The 1219-nt window shown below is 47.7% G+C and overlaps 1 protein-coding gene across 2 annotated transcripts in view; it reads right to left on the bottom strand.

Annotated features, from left to right (window-relative positions):
* Window positions 1-1219, bottom strand: part of DPY19L2 (dpy-19 like 2) — an 85028-nt gene that overhangs the window by 39008 nt on the left and 44801 nt on the right. For both annotated transcript variants that reach the window (XM_014585764.1, XM_006143030.2), the window contains exon 11: window positions 406-486. In XM_014585764.1, coding sequence (XP_014441250.1) covers window positions 406-486 — 81 coding nt within the window. The remainder of the gene's footprint in view (window positions 1-405; window positions 487-1219) is intronic.

Below are 1219 nucleotides of genomic sequence, written 5' to 3'. Positions count from 1 at the left end.
ACTCTTTCTCTTAGTGGGTCAAAAGGTCGCTTTGCCTCATCTATTCATCGATTTAAACTCGCCAGAGGGTGCCCGTGCTCCCTGGGGTGGAGAAAGCACTTCCTGGGGAGTGGCCACACGGCCCCTTCGTTTCTCCTTTGGGATTTGGGAACACATGTACGCACACACACCCGGCATGTTTTCCAAACCAGCGGGTCCAGGCCTTGACCCTCACAATCAGCCGTGCAGGAACCAGACACCTTCGCCGCTGACCCGAACTGCAGCCTTTTACTAATCTGTAGATGACTGGCTTGAGGACTTTGGAAAAGGAGCTTCACCTTTGCAAAACAGAGAACAGGCGACTTCGAAGTTCTCACCCAGCTAGTCTGTGTAGGAGCTCCCACGTTCTAACTGCAAACTACTTACGTGGTCTGAAACACCCAATATTTTAGATGTCAGGAATTTCAAGATAATTGTTCCACACCACCACGCACAGCCTTGGATTAGCTAGAAGATAAAGCAGACAGACGTTACTGCAAACTGCGAGCTACACTCACACCTACGATGGTCATCGGGGATTTCAATCCTGCGAAGTTACAAGGTGAGAAATGTTTAAGAAGAGTTTATTTCCGGTCAGAGGATTGAAGCTAATGGTTCTGCCATAATGATGCGGGCAGTCTGCATATCTTAATCTAAGGAAAGTTTTACAAACGAAAAAGGAGACTAATTCTGTGTTCGTTTCCAAATAATATTTCTCAGTTGAAAATCCATTCTTCAGGGGCCAGTGGGTGGTGTGGTGGTTGAGGTGCTGGACTCCCACGTGGCTGACCGTGGTCCGAGTCCCTGAACCGGTGGCTTGCTTTCTCACTTGCCCTCTCTCTGTCTCTCTCTGATCGAACTGGAAAATAATAAAAATAAACAAAGTTTAAAAAAGAAAATCTGTTCTTCAAAATGCTACATTACAGTTTTTCCATCACTCTTGTGGAAATCCATGGGTCCTTCTTCAAGAAAGAAAAATTAGGAAGTTGAAAACAACCTTTCCTGTTAAAAAGAGAAATGTGAACTAAAGCTGACAAAGGCCTTCCAAGTGTGGTTCCTTTATGTTCTGACTAGCCATGATTAGGAAGGGGGTGGACGTGAGCTCGGGGAGCCTGAGGAGGGTGAGGCCACCTCAATCGGGTCTTCCCACAGAGCACCCAGCAGGCAGCACAGTGCAGCCACAGGTCTGCAGGCCGGCCCG

This window comes from Tupaia chinensis, unplaced genomic scaffold (assembly GCF_000334495.1).
Source record: "Tupaia chinensis unplaced genomic scaffold, TupChi_1.0 Scaffold000088_1, whole genome shotgun sequence".
In the NCBI taxonomy this organism is placed as follows: Eukaryota; Metazoa; Chordata; class Mammalia; order Scandentia; family Tupaiidae; genus Tupaia; species Tupaia belangeri.
This window is presented reverse-complemented; position numbering and strand designations above follow the sequence as displayed.